The following is an 18316-nucleotide window of genomic DNA, read 5'->3' as shown; positions in this document are numbered from 1 at the left end:
TCCTTCACCCCCCGCTCTCAGGGGAGAGCTGAGGACACGAGCAGTGACCTGGGATGGCCGGGAGGAACGTGCCGGGGAGCGGGAACACGATGTCTGGGGGGGAGAGAATTATTATTTATAATAATAATTAATTAAAATGAAATCAGGCTGGAGGAGCCAGGGGTGAAGCTCCAGAGCTGCCCTGGGGACACTGCGAGGGACGGGGACACGGGGGGAGTCACGGGGGTCTCGTGTGGGGTTGTGCTGCCTGGGGTGGGAGACGTGGGAGGTGCAGGGGGTGGAAGAGACCCGTATTGGGGGGCGAGACCCCTACTGGGGGCTGTGCCCCACACTGGGGGGTGTGACCCTTATTTGGGGGTGTGCCCCACACTGGGGGAGCTCGGGTGCCCCATGGTGGGGTGATGTGCCCCACACTGGGGGGTTGGTGACCTGAACCCTCCCAGCGCTCTGGGGGGACACTTGGGGGGCACAGGGTGTGAGAAGGGGCTGGGGGGGGCAGCACAAGCCAAGGGGCTGGACCCCCCCAAGGCCTTCCCCCAGGGTGGCTGGACCCACCTCGACCAGCCCAGCAGTGACCCCCACTGCCCCCCATGGCAGGGGGGGACGTGGGGCTGGGTGGGGGGCCCTGGGGGGCTGGGGTGGCCCCATGGGATCAGTCTGTCCCCAGCAGGACCCAATCCCCCCAACCAAACCCCCCCAGACCCCCAACCAACCCCCAGTTGATACAGAGATGCCTTATTTCCATCCCCCCTTCCCCCCCCAAGTGCCCCGGGGATTCGGAGGCACCAAAAAGGGTCATGGAAATTTGGGGGGGGGGTGTGAAAAATAGAGACAATGGGGAGGTATGGGGGAAATAGGGGGAAATGGCTGAAAATGGGGGAAATGGGTGAAAATGGGGAAAAATATAAGGGAAAATGGGGAAAATTGGGGGAAAAATAGGGGAAAATAGGATAAAATGGGGTGGGAAACGGGGGAAATTAGGGGAAAATGGTGGAAATTGGGGGAAAAATAGGGGAAAAGGAGGGAAAATGAGGGAAAATGGGGGAAAAATGAAGGAAAACGGGGGGAAACAAGGAGAAATTGAGGGAAATTGGGTAAAAATAGAGGGAAATCGGGGAAAAATAGGGAAAAAATAGGGGAAATGGAGGAAAAAATAGGGAAAATGGGGGAAATAGGGAAAAATGGGGGAAATTGGGTAAAAATAGGGGAAATAGTATAAAATGGGGGAAAATATAGGAGGAAATGGCTGGAAATGGGGGAAAATGGGAAAAAATAAGAGAAAAAAATAGGGGAAATGGGGGAAAAATGTGGGAAATAGGGAAAAATAGGATAAAATGGGGGAAATGGGTAAAAATAGGGGAAAATAAGGAAAAACGGGGAAATTGGGTACAAATAGGAGAAAATAGAATAAAACAGGGTAAAACCAGGGAAAAATAGGGAGAAATGGGATAAATATAAGGGAAGATAGGGTAAAATAGGCTGATAAAAGGGGGAAAATGGTGTAAAAGTAGGGAAAGAGATGGCAAAATGGGCTAAAATGGGTTGGGGGGAGTTATTCCCCCTCCCGCAGGAGGTGTGATGAGTTGAGGCCGGGGCTCAGACTGCTCCTGCCCAGCCCTGCCCCCCAGGGGCTTAATTTAATTAACACCAGTTAAATAATATTAATTTTTTAAAAAATCAATATCCTCATAAAACCAATTAAGGTTCCGGGGAATGATCCCTCCCACCTCCTTTTATTTTCTTTTTAGGAGCTGGACAAAATTTGGGCACTTTTGATGGGGGAATAACTGGGGAGAGGGGGAATAATTTATTGATGGGGGAAAATAAAAGTTTTCTCTTCAAATATTTAAAAATGAGGAGCTGGGAAGAGCCCAGGAAGCTTTATTTATTTATTTATTTATTCATTTGTTTATTTAAATTTAGATTTAATGGCAGAGGAATAATTGGGGTGGGCCCTGTTTCTTGCCCCCAAAACACCCCCATAGCCCTTCCTCCCTCACACTCTCTCCCCTGCTGCATAAATAAGGCTTTTGTTCTGTTTTTCTTTTTTCCTTGTCTTTTTTCCTGTTTTTTTTTGTTTGTTTCTTTTTTCTCCCCTTTTTTCCTGTCTTCTCCCCCCCTTTTTTCCTGCCTTTTTTTCCTTTTTTCTTGCCTTTCCCCCCTTTTTTCTTCTATAATTTTTCTTTTTATCATGTTTTTTCCTTTTATTTATTGCAAAACACAAATATATTTGTAAAACATAAATAAACACATGTATTTATTCCCTTTTTCTTGCCTTTTTTCCCTTTTTCCTTGTATCATTTTTCTTCCTTATTGTCTTTTTTTCTGTTTATTTATTGTATTTCTAAAACATAAATAAAGATACATATTTATTCCCTTTTTTCATTGCCTTCCCCCCTCCCTTTTTTTTTTTCTTGTCTTTTCCTTTTTCCTTTTTAATTGCCTTTTCTCCTCCTTTTTTCTCTTTTTTCCTCCTCTTTTTTTCCCTCCTTTTTTCTCTTTTTTCCTCCTCTTTTTTTCCCTCCTTTTTTTCTCTTTTTTCCTCCTCTTTTTTTCCCTCCTTTTTTCTCTTTTTTCCTCCTCTCTTTTCCCCTCCTTTTTCCTCTTTTTCCCTCCTTTTTTCTCTTCCCCCCCCTTTTCCTTGTCTCTCCCCCAGGACCACCAAGCCCCAAGAGCCCCCAGCTGCCCCACCAGGCAGATTCCCCCCTCCCAGCCCCTCAAGCAGGTGAAAATCGTTACCTTTTATTGGGCATTTTCAGGCAGATTCAGGTCACTTCAGCTCCCCTGGATCCGGGCTGCTCCCTGGAGGTGTTCGAAGGTCTGAGGTGGTGGGAACCTGGGGGGGGCCCAGTGGGTGGGGGGGACATGGGATGGGGTCCCCAGAGGTGGGGGGACCCAGGATTGGGGTCCCCAGAGGTGGGGGGACATGGGCTGAGGCCAGGCCTGATGCCCCAGGGCTGCCAGGGCCCTGGGAGGGCCCCGGGGACACGGGCCCCGGGCCTGGGGGGGGACACGGGCCCCGGGCCTGGGGGGGACACGGGCCCAGGCCCGGGACAGGCCCCGCTCCCGGTGCCGCCCCCCGAGCGGTCGCGCCCGCGGGTGAGAGCGGGGCCTCGGGGAGGGGGTCCCGGGCTGGGCAGGGGGCTGCGTGTGTGTGTTTTAACCTCCCCCAGCCCCTTCCAGGGGGTGGGCTGTGTCTCTGGTACCCCCAGCCCCGTTGTTGTTTTTTTTTTTGGGGGGGGTTGGTATAATTTTGGGGTGCTGGGGGGGGTCGGTGGGTGCGGATCAGCCTCTCAGTGCTGGGGGGGAGGAAAATGGGAGCGTGGGAGGGAAAATCAGTCACAGCCCAGGGGAGGAATCCAGGCTTTTCCCGAGGGGTTCTGCACGTGGCCTGGAGGCTGTTTCCTTCTTTTTTCCTTTTTTTTTTTTTGGGGGGGGCAGACCCTCTTTTTTTGACCCTAAGCCCTCTTTTTTTGGACTCCAAAACCTCTTTTTTTGGGGTGCTCCAGACTACAAGTTTTTCTGGGGTGCCCAAATCCCCTTTTGTTTTTGGGCCCCAAACCCTCTTTTTTTGGGCTCCAGACCTTCTTTTTTTTTGGGGGGGGGCAAACCCTGTTTTGTTTGAGCTCTCAACCCTCTTATTTTTGGGCCCCAAACCCTGTTTTTTTGGGAGGGGCCCAAAGCCTCTTTTTTTGGGCTTCAGACCTTTTTTGGGGGGGACTCCAAATCTTCTTTTTTGGAGGGAGCTCCAGACCCTGGGGTTTTTTTGAGATGCCCAAAACCTTCTTCTTTTTTGGGCTCCAAAGCCTCTTTTTGGGAGGGGGGCCCAAACCCTCTTTTTTTGGGTTCCAAACCCTCTTTTTTGGGGGGGGACCCAAACCCGGTTTTTTTTTTGAGCTCCCAACCCTCTTATTTTTGAGCCCCAAACCCTGTTTTGTTTAGGGGGGCCCTCAACCCTTTTTTTTGGGGGGGTTGAGGGGCAAACCCTCTTTTTTGGGGGGTATGAGGGGAGCAAACCCTCTTCCTTTTTGTTTTGGGGGGGTCCCAACCCCCATTTTCTTGTCCCTCAAACCCTCCACTGAGCACCAGGTCCCTCCCCCCAGCACCCAGTGGGTTCCCACCCCCAGCTCTGGCCATGGCAGTGGGTGGAGATGCGGGGTCTGGGGTCTCCCCCTGTGCAGCCCCCCAGCTCTCCCCCACTACCCCTTTTATCCCTGTCTCCCCAGCTCCACTGGACACGTTTCTCAGGGTGCTGGTCCCACTGGATCCAGGGAAACCAAGGTGACTCCTCTGCTGGGAACTGGGACATTGTCCCCTTTGGGGAGGGACAAGGCCCTTCTGAGCCTGCCTCCCTGCTCCCCCTTCCATCCCAGATACATCCACTTCACTCCCCAGTCCTCTTCTTCACATCCAAATCCTCTTCACTCCCCAACCCACTTCACTTCTCCCCAGTTCAGTGATGAACTTTTGGGATGTGCTTGCTGCCATCCGGTGTCTCCAAAGCTCTGTGCAATCCCCCCCCTCCTGCTCCATCTCTCTTTTTCCCACCTCAGATGAAAACCTGGATCTGTGATTCGGGACAAAAGCTGGAAATTTTCATCCCATTTTTGGGCAAGTCCCGACCCTTTTCGGGACGTTGCTGCCAAATCTGCACCCCCAAGAGCTGGGTAAGAGCTCCCTGGAAAAGAGGAGTTGGGATCCCAGGATACCAACCAAGAGGAAAAGCCCCATTCCAAGGGTCTGGTGGAAGGTGGGGGGGGCTGTTCCCCCATCCCACCTCCCCAAGATCTCCTTGGGAAGAGCTGATCCTGGTTTTCTCCTTCCAGGGTGGTTTCTTCCACCAGCAACTTTCCCGCCTTGGTTTCCGTGATGCCGCCCGGGTGACCGAGAAGGACACACGGTGAGCTGGGCACAAACACTGGACAAAACCCCCCTTTTTTTTTTCCTCACCCCCTCCCAAATTTCATCCAGCTCCTCACAGAAAACCCATCTCCCTCATCCTTCCTCCCTCATGAACTCCAAGAAGAATTCCATGAATCCCAGTTCCCGCTGGGGACCGTGTCCCCCAGCGCAGGGTGTCCCTGGCAGTTCCTCAGGAGCAGGCAGCCACAGCTTGGGAATGGTTGTTTTTTGGGGAGGAATTTGATCAAAAATGTGGTGTCTGGAGCTTGTTGGGAATTGCTGGGAAGGGTTTAGCACTGATAGGATCTCATGCACGTGGTGCTGGGAGCCAACCCAGCCCCTGGGAGAGCCACAAGGGCCTTGTCCCCAGCCCCTTCTGCTCTTCACTGCTGCCTTTTCCTGGAGCTATTCCTGAGTCAAATCCCTGATACTTTCATCCTTTTTTGAATTCCAGAGCTGCTGAGCTCCCCCTGTTCTCCCCCCGCCACTTTCCCTGCCCTCCTTCTGCGCAGTCCCTGGTGACAGAGCAATTTCCCCTCAGTATTTTTCCAAATTCTCCTCCATTCAGCCTGAAATATCCCAGCTCCAGCTTTCAAAACCTTTGGAATTATTCATCTCCCACTCGGGGGTGGCTGAAAAACAGCCCAGTGATGGGAGGAAAGATCAGGAGTGGGAAAATGAAGCCCTGAAGCTCCTGTGTCTCTCTCTGGCAACATCCAGCCCTTCCCCTCACGCTCCCTGGGGGTTTTCTCGTCCCATTTTGGGGCTTCCTGGCTCGGATTTGGGGACAGATTTGGGAAAAGTCCCCAGTTTGGGACCTCCCCTGAGTGTTTCTACCCATGGCAGCTTCCTCACCCCAGCAAAATGTTCCTTGTTTCAGTATTCCCAGCTGGAAAACAGGGAGGAAAGAATGTCCTAGTTGTTGCAAACAGCAGGGTTGGGGGGGTGAGCACCCCAGAAAAGCCTGGGAATGTCACTGTGTGGCTCCTTGCCCAGGTTCCGGGGCTGGCTGGTCCGAAGGGTCTGTGTTTTCCTGATGGTTTGGAACTGGAAAGTTCCTGCTGACACCCCTAGAGACCTCCTGGAGAGAGTCTGCCAGAGCAAGAGGTAGGTGGGAGCAGCTGGGGGGGCTCTGCAGGGTCACCCTCCAGCAGGACCCACCATCCCCCAGTCCTTGGGGATCCCTTTTAGTCCCCCAATCCCATGGGATTCCTTTTGGTCCCCAAATCCTTTGGGGTCCCTTGGGTCTCCACATCCCTCAGAGTCCCTTTCAGTCCCTCAGTCCTACAGAATCCCCTTCCGCTCACTAATCCTATGGGATCTCTTTTGGTCCCCTAATCCTGCCTGATCCCATTTGGTCAACAGACTGCAGGAGATTCATGCCAGCTCCTTCCTCCAGGAGCTCATCCCTGGGGAGGGGACCCCCAGAACCCCCTCAGAATGGGGCTGATGCTCCAGCTCCATGAGAAACCAGCTCTCCTGGCATGGTCCTGGGACACTGTGGAGCCTCTGCCACCCCATGGCCTTGTCATCACTAATTACCCAGCAGGATACACACTAACTACTATAACAGGATGATTTAACAACCCCCCTTTCCCCCCCGGCCCCCAGGGTGCAGGATGCTGCTGGCCTGTCCCACGGCTTCAGAGGGGACAGCGAATCCCAGCAGGGCTGGAAGGAGAAAGTCCTGGAGATCCTGGCCCAGATCCAGGCCCCGCTCTCAGTCCCCACCCTGAGGTCTGTGTTCCTGCTTTGGGGGGACTGGGGGTGTGACCCCCCCTCCATGGGCATCTCTCACCTCCTCCCAGAGGGATCTTGGCCCCCTCCAGGTCACTCAGCCCCTTCATCTGGGTGTGAAACCCCACGGGTTTGAGGACTCGATCCCACCCTCGGGGGGATCCATGTGGATCCTTTGGGGGGATGTGCAGGGATCCTTTGGGGGAACATGGTGGGTTCCCTTGGCAAAGGCACTGGGATTGTTTGGGAGATAATTTTGGGATCCCTTGGGGGGTTCAGGTGGATCCCTGGGGAGGATTCACTGGGATGCTGAGGGGCAGGCACTGGGATTGTTTAGGAGATATGGTGGGATCCTTTGGGAGATGCAAGCAGTTCCCTTGGGGGTGCAGGTGGATCCCTGGGGGGATTCACTGAGATCCTGGAAGGGAGACACTGGGATCCCTTGGGGGAGGCACTGGGATTGTTTGGGAGATATAGTGGGATCCTTTGGGGGGTGCAGGTGGATCCCTGGGGGGATTCACTGGGATCCCTTGGGAGATCCAGGAGCAGCTCCCTGGGCAGCCCTCCAGGCCCCACACAGCTCCAGGAACATTCCCCCAGTTCCTTCCAGGGAGCTGGGATCTGACACCGCAGTGGGAAAGAGAGGGAGGAAAACCAACCCCCCCCACGCCCCTGGGGAGCCCAAGGGAACTTTTCCTTTCTCATGGCAATTAAAGGCTTAATTGCTGGTTGATTGAGCTGTAATCGACGAACCCTCCAAGCAGCCTTAAGTATTTAAAATTACCTGGGAGGATAAAAGCTTTATAATCCTTCCTGGAATGGGGGGGGGGGCAGGATTGACTTGGTGAGGGGAAGGAAGGGGGGGCAGGATCCAGCCTTTAATGTTTGAACTGCATTTCTAATCAATCTGTTTAATTGCTTGATGAGAGCATTAGGGGTCAGGCTCATCAGCCTCCCTGGGGAAACTGAGGCAGGGCAGTGGGGGTCCTGGATGTGTCCCAGGGATTTGGGGAGCAGCCCCCCCCCCCCCCAGGTTTTCTCACCATCTTCTCCTTCTCCAGGTTGTGCTGCTGGGTCCTGCTCAAGCTTCTGAACCGCCTCTTCTTCGGGGTGCAGCTCCACCGTGGGCAGCTGGAGATGGTCCTGAGGGCCACCCGGACGGTGGGGACCCCTCCCAGTGCCCCCACAACCCCCATGACCCCCTCAGCCACCTCCCCACCTGACACCCCCCACACACCTTTCCCTGCAGCCTGGTGTTCCACTGGTGTTTGTCTCCAGGCACCAGTCCCAGCTGGATGGGCTGCTCCTCTCCTTCCTGCTCTTCTCCCAGGGGCTGGGGGTGCCCAGGGTGACCGTGGGTGCCCAGCCCTGCAGCCCCCACCTCCGGTAAGGCCTGTTGGGCACCCAGCACCCTGCTGGGGGAAGAGGGAATGGTCAAGACCCCTGGGGGGGTGGGATGTAAAGTGGTGTTCCCCCCACCCAGAGCCTTGCTCAGCCGCCTAGGAGGGGTTTTCCTGCCCTGGAGGACAGAGGGGACACGAAGCAACAGGGACAAGGAGCTCCCAGAGGTTGTTCTGGCCGCGGTAGGTCCATCTCGGGGTGCTGGGAGGGCTGAAACACCCCAGGAGTGCCCAGTGAAGGCATCTGGGGGGTCTGACTGCCCTTCCGGGCTGTGGGCTGGGTGCTGCACCCCTTTTTTTTTTTTCCCCCCCAACCCCACCCCAGTACGTGGAGGAGGTGCTGAGGAGCCAGCAGGCTCTGCTGATCTTCCTGGAGGAGCCCCAGGCCCCCCGGCAGCTGTCGGGCCCCGCTCGGGCCTGGCTGGCCGCGCTGCTCCGCGCCCTGCGGGGCCGCGCCGTCCCCGACCTGCTGCTGCTCCCCGTCGGCATCGCCTACGACCTGGCCCCGGGAGGCCTGCAGCAGGGTGGAGAGGTGAGGGGATGCTGGAAGGGTGTGGGGTGGGAAAGGGCCTGGAAGAGCAGAGAATCGTCTCATCACAGAGTGGGTTGGGTTGGAAGGGACCTTAAGGATCATCTAGATCCAACCCCCTGCATGGGCAGGGACACCTCCCCCCAGCCCAGGCTGCTCCAAGCCCCATCCAACCTGCCCTTCAACACTGCCAGGGATGGGGCAGCCACAGCTTCCCTGGGCAGCCTGGGCCAGGCTCTCACCACCCTCACAGCCAAGAATTCCCTCCTCATCTCCAACCTCCATCTGAAATAATTTCATCCAAAGATCCCCAAGTCCACCCGTTACCCAGCACTGCCCAGTCCCCACCAACCCGTGCCCAGGGATGGAGCAGCCACAGCTTCCCTGGGCAGCCTCTCCCGGGGTCTCACCCTGGTTCTGGAGGTATCTGGAGCTCCTTCAGGTCCTGGAAGGTGCTCCCTGGAGCCTTCCCTTCTCCAGGCAGAACCAAGAGGTGTTCCAGCCCTCAGATCATCTCCATGACCTCCTGGTCTTGCTCCAGGTCTTGTCCCCACCCCCCCACTAACACTTCTGTCCCGTTCTCCCCCCAGGACCCCCCCTGCCCCCTGGGCCTGGGCTCCTGCCTGCGGGCGCTGTGCCGGGCCCTGCGCCAGCCCCGCGGCTGTGCCCGCGTGGACTTTGCCCAGCCCTTCTCCTTGCAGGTACAGCAGCCAAGGATCTCACCAGAGATCCCACCAGGAATCCTGCCGGGTGGGGAGGGTGGGCAAACCCCTGCAGGTCGCATGGGGGGGCTGGGAGGGATCTAGTGTCCACCAGGGGAGGATCCAGTGTCCTCCAGGGATTCTGGTGTCCACCAGGTGTCCAGTGTATTCCAGGGACTCTGGTGATCCCACCTTTAGGGGAAGCTGGGAGGGGTTTCAAGGTCCCTGGGGACATGCCCCCCCTCAGGGATCCACCCCCCTGTTGGTGCTGGGTGCTGCCAGTGCCCACGGGCTCTTTTGTCCCATTTGCAGGAGTTTGTGGCCAAAAACCAGGTGATCAGTAGGGAGACCCTGGAGGAGCTACTGCTGCCCACCATCCTTGGCACCTGGTGAGCTAGGGCCTGGATGGGGAGGGGCAACGCTTCACCCCCCACCCCCTTCTAGCCCCACTTTCCCCCCTCCCCCCATTTCTTCCAGCCCCGTTCTGCCAGAGGCCAAGAGCAGGAGTCCCAGCCCCACCATGGCCACCAGCTTGGAGAAAGAGGAGGAGATGTTGGTGATGAAGCTGGGCCTGCACTGCCTGAGCGGTGAGGGGTCTGGGGGGGGTCCTGGGCTGTCCCCGTGTCCCTCTGTCTGTCCGTGCAGAGCTGTGGGTCTTGCCAGGTCCCCCCAGTCTTTGTGCCGTTACTGATGATTTTGGAGCCACCACATGTTCCCCAGTTGGAAATGAAGAGCCTGAAAAATTTGGGGGGCTGGTGGTGGTGGACACCCACTGGGTGACATCTATGGGGTGACATGTATGGGGTGACCCCTCCAACCTGTAGCTCTTCCCAAATCCCAGACACCATGTCCTGCTCTGCCATCATGGCTGTGGAGATCATGTCGGCCCTTCTGCTGTACAGGCACCGCCAGGTGAGACCAGGAGCTCTTCCAGCTTTCTTCTCCTTTGGGAATGAGAGTCCCAGCTCATCCTCCTCCTGTAGAAGCTGTTGGCTCATGGCATAGACAGGTGGACTCTTCAGTGGGTGATGGCCAAGCCCAGGGAGTTGTGGTGAATGGAGTTCAACCCAGTTGGTGGGGGGTGTCTCCAGGGCTCCGTGTTGGGGCTGGTCTTGTTGAATGTCTTTGTCCATGATCTAGATGAGGGGACTGAGTGCTCCTTCAGGAAAGCTGCAGATGACATCAAGTTGGGTGGAAGTGTTGATCTACCTGAGGGTAGGATAGGGACCTGGACAGGCTGGATCCATGGGTTGAGGTTCTACAGAGGGACCTGGACAGGCTGGATCCATGGGTTGAGGGACCTGGACAGGCTGGTTCCAGGGGCTGAGGCTACAGAAGGACCTGGACAGGCCAGATCCACGGGCCAAAGCATGAGGTGCAACCAGGCTCAGTGCTGAGTCCTGCACTTGGGTCACACCAACCCCAGGCAAAGGGGAAGAACAAAGTGCCCGGGGGAAAAGGACCTGGGGGTGCTGGTCACAGCAGCTGAACATGAGCCAGTGTGTGCCCAGGTGGCCAGGAAGGCCACCAGCACCCTGGCTGGTGTCAGCAGCAGTGTGGCCAGCAGGAGCAGGGCAGGATTGTCCCCCTGTGCTGGGCACTGGTGAGGGGGCACCTGGAATCCTGGGGTCAGTTTTGGGGCAGAAAGGGGACATAGAGGGGCTGGAGGGTGTCCAGAGAAGGGCAACAGAGCTGGAGAAACGGCTGGAGAACAAGAAGGCTCTGGAGAACTTGTGAGGAGCAGCTGAGGGAGCTGGGGGTGTCCAGCCTGGAGAGGAGGAGGCTTAGGGGAGACCTTCTGCTCTGCAACTGCCTGAGAGGAGGTTGGAGCCAGGGGGGGATCGGGCTCTGCTCCCCAGGAACAAGTGATGGGACAGAGGAAACAGCCTCAGGTTGCCCAGGGGAGGTTCAGGTTGGATCTTGGGAACAGTTTCTCCATGGAAAGGGTTGTCAGGGCCTGGCCCAGGCTGCCCAGGGCAGGGGGGGAGTCCCCATCCCTGGAGGGGTTTCCAAGTCATATGGATGGTGCTGAGGGACATGCTTCAGTGGCCATGGTGGCTTTTTCTGGGTTAACAGCTGGACTTGGTGTTCTTGGAGGTCTTTTCCAAATGTGACCATCCTGTTGTCCCTCCAGGGAGTCCTCCTCTCCAGGCTGATGCTGGACTTCTCCTGGCTGCTGGAGGAGATCCTGCTGCGTCGGCACGATGTGGGCTTCTCAGGGCAGCTGCGTGCTGTGGTGTGGCACAGCCTGCACCTGCTCAGGGCCCACGTCACCTTCTACCACCTCAGGCCCCTCGGGGATGTCCTGGTGGTCCCCGAGGTCTCAGCTGAGGCCTGGAGGGAGCTGGGCCACCACAGTGCTGCCCTCCTGCCTGTCTTTGCCTGCGAGGCCGTGGGAGGTGAGGAGGGAGGTGTGAGGGGGTGGGTGACACCAGGGATGGGTGACACTAGGGGAATGAGTGACACGAGGGACAGGTGACACCAGGGGAACAGGTGACACCAGGGGATCAGTGACATCAGGGGAATGGGTGACACTGCAGGCAGGTGACACCAGGGACAGGTGATGCCAGGGAAATTAGTGACACCAGGGATGGGTGATACCAAGGGAATCTGACACAAGGGACAGGTGACACCTGGGGGAATTGGTGACACCAAGGCAATCAGTGACACTCGGACAGGCAACACTGGGGGTAACCAGTGACACCAGGGATGGGTGACTCCGGTGCCATCTGGGTGCCCCCACCCCCCCAGCCTGTGCCATCCGAGCCCTCCTGCTGGAGCTGCTGCCGTTCCTGGGAGGCCCCCCTGTGCCCCCCGGCATCAGCCTGAGCCAGGACGAGCTGCACCAGAAGACCCTGGAGCTGCTCCAGCTGCTGCCCCCCAACCTCCTGGGGCTCCAGGTGGGGGCTGGGGGTGCGGGATGGGGGCGGTGCCACCCCCTGAGGTGCTCTGTCACCACTGCCACCTCTTGTCCCTTTGTCCCCCAGCCCTGCCAGCCCCCGGAATGCCGGAGTCAGGACATCTTGGACAAGCTCCTCCTGTGTGGGCTCCTGCAGGCTGAGGAGGTGGGTGTCACCCCCCCCAGGAGTATCCCCCCTGCTCCCTGAGGTTCTGGCCACGATGGGGACGAGGGGCCCATGTGTGTTGTGTGTGTGTCCCCCAGGAGAACGAGCACTGGGTCTGTGACGTATCCCTGCAGCCCTGGCCCGGGGTGGACTTCTCTGACAGTGACAGCGACAATGAAGCCCCCAAACGCTGCTTCAAGGTACCAACGTGTCCCCATCCCCCCCGGGGCCCCCCTCAGCTCCTCACTGACCTCCAGCCTCACCCCCCCCCCAGGTGAGTGAGCCCCCAGGCTGCCCCGGCCTCCTCCTCTTCCTCTGCCGCCTCCTCTGCCCCGTCCTGCGCAGCTTCGGCGGAGCCGCTGCCTTCCTGGGACAGACCTGCTGGCCACAGCCTGGTAGGACCCCCTAGGGTGGGCAACCTGCCCCCCGGGGTGGGCAACCGCTCCCCCGACCGCCCCGGGATGGGCAACTGCCCCTCTGACCCCCAAGGGGTGGGCAACCTCCCTGCCAGGGTGGGCTACTGCCCCTCTGACCACCCCAGGGTGAGCAACTACTTCTCTGACCACATTAACCCCCCAAACTGGGGTGGGCAACTGCTCCTCTGACTCCCCCCCAGGAGTGGGCAGCCTCTCCCACCGAGTGGGCAACTGTCCCTCTGGCCTCCCCGCAGGGTGGGCAATCCTCTGCCTGGGGTGGGCAACCACTTCTCTGAATACACCAGCCCCCCTAAGGGCTGGGGTTTGACCCCCCCCTCTCCCCACTGTGCCCCCCCAGAGGCAGCCTGCCTGGAGGCCCTGCTGCAGTTCCTGGCCCAGGAGGAGGGTTGGGGTGAGTCGGGATGGGGAGGTGGGGCTGGAGGGTCAGAACCAGGCCAGGAGTGCCTGGGGGTCAACACTGTCCCCCTCAGGCCAGGTCAGGGGGGTCTGGGGGTTGGAACTCCACCCCCCCAGAGTTCATCCAGGGGGGTCTGGGGGTTGGAACCTCCCCTCAGAACTAGTCCAGGGGGGGCCTGGGGATAATCACACACACACCCCCAACCAATCTGGCGGTGTCTGGGGGTCATCACCCACACCCCAGAGCCAGGCCATGGGGTCTGGGGGTCAGGACACCCCCCCTCCCCCCCACACACAAACCAATCCGGGAGGGTCTGGGGGTGCCCCACGGCTGCCCCTCAGGCACTTCTCCCCCCACAGGCCCTCCCAGCAGGAGCCTGGCCCTCAGCTCACTGCAGACCTTCAAGGAGATGGGGGTAAGCATGGCTGGACCCTGTCAGCCCCCCCAAAAAACTCAGACCCCAAACTGCTCCCCCTTGATCCCCCCTGTGATTCCCCCCCCCAGGTGCTAGAGGAGGTGCAGACCCCTACAGGTCCCCAGCTCCAGCTCACCCAGCCCTTCCTCACTGCCACCAACCGGGAGAAGCTGGAAGCCTTTATCCACCAGTTCACCCAGTCGTAGGCACCCAGGGAGCTGGGATCAGGTAACCCCCCTGGCTCCTGCTTTTATTAAACCTTGGAGGGGGGGGGGGGGGGGGGGGCGCGGGGACAAGGTCTGGGGGTGGTGGGACTGCCAAATTGGGGTGAAATGGGTCAAACTGGTGTCTTCACACCACCTTGTTGCAGATGGTGCCCAGCTCCTCGATCTCACACTCCACCTTGTCTCCTCTCTGTATGGGGGGGGGTAATGGGGACACATGTTGTAAAGGTGTCTCCACTTTTTTCAAGCCCCCCCTTTTTTCAAGGCCTCCCCTCTTATTTCAAGCCCCGCTTCCCTTTTCCCCTCACCTTCAGAAACACGGGGGGCTTCCGAAATGCCCCCACCCCCGCAGGGGTCCCCGTCAGCAAAATGTCCCCAGGGACCAGCGTGACAAACCTGGGGGGGGGATGAGGATGACAGGAGGTGTCACTTATAGTCCCCTGTCATTCCCTGACCCCAACCCCACCCCGACTTACCGGGAGACCCAGGCAATGAGTTTGGGGATGGGGAAGATGAGTTGGTTGGTGTTGCTGTCCTGCATCAGCTGCCCATTGACCCTGCACTGGATCCGCAGGTTGTGGATGTCTGCAGGGACAGAGGGGCCGGGTCACAGCGGGGGAGGACAAGGGACAGCGGCGTGGGACCCCTCCCTCCTGCTGTGATCATCCCCCCATGGGGAAAAAATAAAAAAGGGTGGTTTGGTCAAATTGGGTGCCTGTTGCCTCCTTTGTTGGCTGGGAAAGAGTCCCCGTGCTGTCCCCATCCTCAGGTTGAGGGCAGCTGTGGGGACAGAGGGGACATGTCACACATGGGGGCACAAGGGACAGTGCTCTGTGAACATCCCCCTTGAGGAAAACAAGGGGTGATTTGGGCACGTTTGGCGTCTCCTGTGTTGGCTGGGAAAGGGTCCCCATCCTTGTCCTGGTCCTGTCCCCACCTGCCACCGCCTCCTTGGTGACCAGGGCTGGCCCCAGGGGACAGAAGGTGTCGAAGGTTTTGGACAGCAGCCACTGCCGCCCGTTGCGCTGCTGCCAGTCCCGGGCGCTCACGTCGTTGGCCACCATGAATCCCACCACGTGCTCCAGGGCTGAGGACTCCTGGGGGGGTGACAGTGGGGCCATGGTCACCGGACTGGGGGACAGGGACACGCCAACCCCACCAAAGTGAGTGTGGGGGGAGAGCAGGGGGGTTACCGGGATGTGTCGCCCCTCCTTCCCGATGACAGCGGCCAGCTCTGCCTCCCAGTCCACCTCCTGGGGGGGAAACGGGGAGGTGGGAGTGGGACATGGGGTAGGGGGTACAAAGGGGGGTGCTGGGGGTGCAAAGTGGGGGGGGACATGGGGTGGGGGGGGGTAAAGTGGGGGAGAACACGGGAGTGGGGGGTGGAAAGTAGAGGGGTGGCTGGGTGCTGGGGGGTGCAAAATGGGGGGGGCAGAGGGGGGCTCACGGTGCTGTCCTCGGGGTGCACGATGTCACCGAAGGGGCCGGTGATAGCGCTGGAGAACTTGGAGAAGATGATGGGGTCGCGGGGGGGCCGGGCCCCCTGCTCCCTGCAGTGGTCGTGGTAGTTGAGCCCCACGCAGAGCAGCTTGGGGGGGTCGGGCAGTGGTGCCAGCAGCTCCACCCCCCCCCGCGGAACCCGGAAACCCCCCGACTCCAGAGCCCTGCGGGGACAGGGACACCGGGAGGGGGAGATCGGGGCCAGGGACACCGGGGTTGGAGAGATAAGGGTCGGACCCGGTGACAGGGACACGGGGACGGGACAGCAGGGTTGGGGCCACCCACCTGCGAGCAGCAGCCAAGGCGGGGGGGCCGCTCTCCAGGAGGGCGCGCAGGGAGCGGGGCAGGGTGGGCTCGGCCGCCCCCAGATCCACCAGGTCCCCCCCGGGCGCCTCCTCCAGCCCCAGGCGGGGGTCGCCGCCCCCCGGTCCCCGGAACCGCACCAGCCGCAGGGCCCCGGGCAACCGCATCCCTGCGGGAGCCCATCCTCGGGATCCTGCGCCCGCCGGGGACCCGGAGCCCACCCTGGGGTGCTATGGGTGGCTCAGACCCGGGGGGGGGGGCGCTCAGGTGGGGGGGGGCAGATCCTGGCACAGCGGATCCCGGTGGGAGACCCTGGACGGGAGCGGGGGGGGAGGGGCGGGCAGAACAGAGCGGAGCCCCCGGGGCTCGGGGAGCAAATCCCCGCAACGGGACATCCGGGGGCAGGGAATCGGGACCCTGGTCCCGGGGGACACCCCCCCCCTTCCAGAAGGTCCCCCCGGATCACACACTGCTCTGATCCCAGGGGATTCCCCCCCCGACCCCCAACAATCCCCCTCACCCAATGCCAGGGACCCCCCCTCATCCCAGGGGATCCCCCATCCCCGACCCCAAGGATCCCCCCGCCCCAGCCCTGCCCCCCGCCCCGCTCCGAGCGTGGGACACACGGGGGGTCCCGGGGGAGGTCCCGGGGGGGGGTCCCGGGGGGGGGTCCCGGGGGTCCCGCCGCCACCTGCGTCACGCGCCTCCTCCCGCCCAGCCTGAAGGTGCCCGCGTGGAGTCCCCGCCCCCACGATCTGACCAATAGGAGCGCGCCGGGGGCGGGGCCGTGCCGGCGGCTGAGCCAATGGGAGCCCGCAGCGCTCGGCCACGGCCCCCTAGACGGCCGGAGGGGGCGTGGCTGCGGCGTTGCTAGGCGACGGGGAGCGGCCGCCATCTTGGCGCCGCGCCGCCATCTTGGCGCCGCCATGGCAGCGGCGGGAGGAGCCGGGCCCGGGCGGCGGGATCACACCTTTATTCCGTGGAAACACGCAGGGATTGAGCGAGGAACAGGCAGTGGCGGAGGAGTCGGCCCAGGGGGAGTGGGGGCGAGGGGGCCGGGGCCTGTTTCTGGGGTGGGCGGCCTGGCTGAGGCGTGACCAGGCCTCACCGGCCCTTTTGTGAGGAGGAAAAAAGCAGAATTAACCCCAAACACCTTCTGGGCCTCTTTGGTGGGGGTGAAGCCACCATCCCAGTCTTGGGGTCACCCCCTCGGGCTCCCCCCTCAGCTCCCCGTTTCATCCCCACATCAGCGCCTTTTTCTTGAGGAAAATCCTCCCTCTCTGCAGGTACCGCCGGGCTGGGGTGGGGGAGAGGGGCTCCCTGTGCTCCCCACTGGGAGCAGCCGTTTGAACCCCCCTCTCGGAGGGTCCCAGGGTCCCCTCGGCCACCTGGGGCAGGGGGGTCCTGTGTCACCCCTCCCCCCCCCAATAGCTTCTCGTGGGAACTGGGAGGCAGCGGGAGGGGTTTTCTTCTTTGTTTTGAACCTCTTGTTTGGTCTGAAATTGTAGGAAAAGATGGTTCCCCTCGGGTGCTGCGGGTTCTAGAGCATGTTCTCGAAGATCTGCATGGAGCTCATGATGTCCTTGTCCTGACCAGGATGGGAGGGACAGGTCAGAGCCTCCCCTGGTCCCCTCCCTCCTGGATGGGGGGAACTGGAGCTGTCATTCCCTGTCTCTCCCACATCATTTTGGGATGGAGGAACGGGGGGTTAAGGCTGGAACTGGTGGTGAGGAGGATGATGGTAACACCAAAGCTCCCCCGGGTGCTCCTCACCTTCAGGCATGTCTCCAAGAACTCCTGGAAGGTCACCATGCCGTCCCCATCCCTGTCCATCTTCTGTGAGGGAACAGCAGGGGCTCCGTGGGGACATCTCCGGTGGTGGGGACAGCCCGGGAGGGGCAGGGCCAGGGGGGTCTCACCTGGAAGAAGATCTCCACGTGCTGGGCAGGCGTGTTGTCCCGTGGGGGGGGCTGGGTGCAGTGCCCCATCATCTCGTAGATGGACCTCATGATCTCCAGCATTTCCTGGGAGGGGAGAGGGGGAGGGCGACACGGACCCTCCCGACCAGGCCCCCTTTGTCCTCTGGTCACCCCATTCCACCCAGTGTCACCTCCTTGCTGATGTAACCATCTTTGTTGATGTCATAGAGGTCGAAAACCCACTTGAGCTTCTGCTGCACCGTCCCCTTCAGCAGCACCGAGAGACCCAGGGCAAAATCCTGCCGGAAAAACCTGGGGCTGGGACTGGGAACACCCCATGGGCACCCCTGGTACCTGCAGAGAGTCCCCTGCCATGGACCCCTGTCCCCTCCTCCCACTACGCTGTGGTGCCACCATCGATCTCAGGAGGCCCAGGGGAGAGTTTTTCTCTCCTATTGATCCCGTGTCTATTCTGGTTCCTGGTTATTTTTAATCCCGCCGGTAAATCCGGTGCCGGCCCCTTTGCCGCAGTGCTGGGAATTCTGCCCCCCTCACCCCAACCCCCACTGCTCCCAGGTTGTGTCCCCAGGGATACTGGGATGAATCATGGATCTGGGAATGGGTACAACTGGTCCCAGCTCTGGTGGCACCAGTTCCCAGTGGAGGATCCTTTGGGAATCTCACCTGGAAGCAGAGCGCTCCGTTGCCGGCGGTGTCGAAGGCTTCGAACAAGAAGTGAGCGTAGGAGGTGGCATCTGGGGGGGTGGGAGGGTGGAAGGGGTGAAGC

The 18316-nt window shown here is 59.9% G+C and overlaps 2 protein-coding genes across 3 annotated transcripts; one reads left to right on the top strand and one right to left on the bottom strand.

The window, feature by feature from the left end:
* Positions 1 to 1162: 1162 nt before the first annotated feature.
* On the top strand, positions 1163 to 13789 carry GPAT2 (glycerol-3-phosphate acyltransferase 2, mitochondrial). The gene is made up of 21 exons (XM_051640769.1): positions 1163 to 1195; positions 4554 to 4667; positions 4827 to 4900; positions 5899 to 6009; positions 6514 to 6639; positions 7701 to 7800; positions 7889 to 8025; positions 8123 to 8222; positions 8365 to 8571; positions 9159 to 9341; positions 9582 to 9658; positions 9747 to 9856; positions 10111 to 10181; positions 11404 to 11668; positions 12021 to 12169; positions 12257 to 12334; positions 12433 to 12534; positions 12609 to 12729; positions 13109 to 13162; positions 13528 to 13583; positions 13673 to 13789. The coding sequence occupies exons 1-21, from the start codon at positions 1163 to 1165 to the stop codon at positions 13787 to 13789; spliced, it is 2385 nt and encodes a 794-aa protein (XP_051496729.1).
* LOC127394623 (fumarylacetoacetate hydrolase domain-containing protein 2A-like) lies at positions 13787 to 16386 on the bottom strand. 2 transcript variants are annotated; one of them, XM_051640722.1, is made up of 8 exons: positions 16302 to 16386; positions 15593 to 15779; positions 15255 to 15471; positions 15001 to 15060; positions 14745 to 14904; positions 14284 to 14392; positions 14116 to 14203; positions 13787 to 13997 (listed from the first exon to the last, which is right to left on the bottom strand). In XM_051640722.1, exons 2-8 carry the CDS (start codon positions 15775 to 15777, stop codon positions 13935 to 13937), a joined length of 882 nt encoding a protein of 293 aa, XP_051496682.1. In that variant the 5' UTR covers positions 15778 to 15779; positions 16302 to 16386; the 3' UTR covers positions 13787 to 13934. The 2 variants fall into 2 exon arrangements, with proteins under 2 accessions (XP_051496682.1, XP_051496683.1); XM_051640723.1 differs by lacking the exon at positions 16302 to 16386 and adding an exon at positions 16131 to 16199.
* Between the last annotated feature and the right edge of the window lie 1930 nt (positions 16387 to 18316).

Source organism: Apus apus, chromosome 26, assembly GCF_020740795.1.
Source record: "Apus apus isolate bApuApu2 chromosome 26, bApuApu2.pri.cur, whole genome shotgun sequence".
Classification (NCBI taxonomy): domain Eukaryota; kingdom Metazoa; phylum Chordata; class Aves; order Apodiformes; family Apodidae; genus Apus; species Apus apus.
This window is presented reverse-complemented; position numbering and strand designations above follow the sequence as displayed.

What these genes read in the sequence shown, in the direction of transcription:
- LOC127394623 (XM_051640722.1), bottom strand. Translation starts at nt 15,777, where the DNA reads ATGCGGTTGCCCGGGGCCCTGCGGCTGGTGCGGTTCCGGGGACCGGGG. An exon ending in AGGAGGGGCGACACATCCCG is followed by an intron (nt 14,905 to 15,000) that starts GTAACCCCCCTG and finishes TCACCCCCCCAG; the next exon opens with GAGTCCTCAGCCCTGGAGCA. An exon ending in CTCATTGCCTGGGTCTCCCG is followed by an intron (nt 14,204 to 14,283) that starts GTAAGTCGGGGT and finishes TCCCCCCCCCAG; the next exon opens with GTTTGTCACGCTGGTCCCTG.
- GPAT2 (XM_051640769.1), top strand. Translation starts at nt 1,163, where the DNA reads ATGGGGGAAATAGGGAAAAATGGGGGAAATTGG. An exon ending in TGCCTGCGAGGCCGTGGGAG is followed by an intron (nt 11,669 to 12,020) that starts GTGAGGAGGGAG and finishes CCACCCCCCCAG; the next exon opens with CCTGTGCCATCCGAGCCCTC. An exon ending in GGCCCAGGAGGAGGGTTGGG is followed by an intron (nt 13,163 to 13,527) that starts GTGAGTCGGGAT and finishes CTCCCCCCACAG; the next exon opens with GCCCTCCCAGCAGGAGCCTG.